This window comes from Tupaia chinensis, unplaced genomic scaffold (genome assembly GCF_000334495.1).
Source record: "Tupaia chinensis unplaced genomic scaffold, TupChi_1.0 Scaffold000159_1, whole genome shotgun sequence".
Taxonomy (NCBI): Eukaryota; Metazoa; Chordata; class Mammalia; order Scandentia; family Tupaiidae; genus Tupaia; species Tupaia belangeri.
The window spans coordinates 6,505,374-6,507,010 of record NW_006159630.1 but is presented as its reverse complement, the minus strand read 5'-3'; the positions used below and the strand labels follow the sequence as shown (position 1 = coordinate 6,507,010).

The window sequence follows — 1,637 nt, the reverse complement described above, 5'->3', positions numbered from 1 at the left end:
TCAGGGACTTGAGACACGGATTGGCAGGCCCTAGAAAAGGCACCCGAGAAACCCTGCCACTACCACCTCCTCAGCAGAAGAAAGCTCTTGTGCCTGTCCAGGAGGCTTTGTTGAGACGTGCAGAGGCCCCCCGGCGCTTGCCTCAGGGAGCCCACAGAAGCTGCAGTGATGGCCAGGGGCTCGGAGCAGCCCTGTCTGTCCCTAGGGCAGGAGGGCATCCACACTGGGGCAAAGGTGTGGACACTGAAGGTCACAGTGGGCCTTCCAGAGGGCCGCAGGCAGGGCCCACTCAGTCCAGCATGGCATCCAGCTGGTCGGCCAGGGCGTCGAACATGGTGCTGATGTCATCCAGGATGTGTTTGGTAGAGGCGCCAGGGGGGCTGCACAAGGGGGAGGTCCATCAGGTCAAGCTGTGGCCCTGGCACGTCTCTGGCTTTTCACCACCGCCCAGGCAGTAGGAGTGACTGTCCTTTCCTCACAGATGAGCTCACTGGGGCTCAAGGGCAAGGGACTCCCACACTCACTGCCTCTAAGGAGGTCGCCAAGACTCCCGGAAGATTTGGTGACGCCACAACCTGGAGTCTTCCCAGCCCCAAGCTCTTCCTGCAGCCCATCCTCTTACCACCCCACCCCCCGAATCTCTGGAGGATGCAGGCGCTATTCTGACGCTCGGCCTTCTCTGTCCCCACCCGCAGGCAGGCACCCGGCACCCCTCACCCCTCTCGCTCCTCGGTGCCAATGCTCTTCTCCGCCGCCCTCAGTGCAGCTGCCAGGGAGGAGCTGGTCTGCTCCAGTCTCTGCTGAGCCCGGCCTGAGCCCACAGCCCCAGTGCTCTCGGGTCTTGGAGGGGGCACCGGACGGGGGCCAAGCCGGGGAGCCAGCTTCGGGCCAGAAAATGCCAGCTGGGTGCAAGCCACAGACACGGGCTTGGAGGCCGAGCCTGCAGAGGGAGAAGGGCTGGCTTGTGAGCCGGCAAGGGTGGACATGGCCCTGCCCAGTGCCCTTGCCCCTTGGCCTGTGCCTCTTACCTGTTCCAGGCACCTTGATGAGAGTGGTGGGGGCAGCTGGTGGCTCCATCTCCCCATTCCGCCGGCTACCTGCTGAGCTTTCCAGACCCGACCCAGAGCAGGGGGGCACCAGGGGCTGCTTTGCAGGGCTGGGAGGAGCAGCTGGACTTCCTGGAGTTGGTAGGCTGCTAGGCTCGGGCCGTGGAAGACTGGGAGAAGCTGGGGAGGGGTGCTCGCTGGGGGCCTGGGAGGAGCTTGGGGTGGCACTGGCCACCCCGAAGGCCAGCAGCGCCGTCTGCAGCGGCTCTCTCTCCCGGCACTTGGGCCTCCGCTTAACAGTGTCTGACTCTGTGAGGTTGAAATCAAGGCCGGGTGGCACAGGTGTCTCCCGGAGCGGGGGGCCAGCTGGCTTTGGCCGCTGTTTGATGGTCAGGTTCCCCTCCTCTGCAAATGGCAGCCCTTCCCCAGAGCTGCCCCGAGATGGGGGTGTCCCCTCAGGGCCTGGCTCCTCCTCCTCTGTGTCCGAAGCAGGCCCAGCTGGGGCGGGTGGGCTAGGGGGCTCCGAGGGGCCAGTGGGTTCACTCAGTGTCCTCCTTCGGGGCCCTGTGGCCCCCTCCTTCAGGCCTGGGC

The 1,637-nt window shown here is 65.3% G+C and overlaps 1 protein-coding gene across 1 annotated transcript in view; it reads right to left on the bottom strand.

The window, feature by feature from the left end:
- Window positions 1-39: 39 nt before the first annotated feature.
- CASKIN2 (CASK interacting protein 2) overlaps window positions 40-1,637 on the bottom strand; it is a gene marked incomplete in the record, with an annotated part of 32,474 nt that continues 30,876 nt past the window's right edge. Inside the window, 3 exon segments of the mRNA XM_027770788.1 lie at window positions 40-380; window positions 718-940; window positions 1,029-1,623. Coding sequence (XP_027626589.1) covers window positions 290-380; window positions 718-940; window positions 1,029-1,623 — 909 coding nt within the window.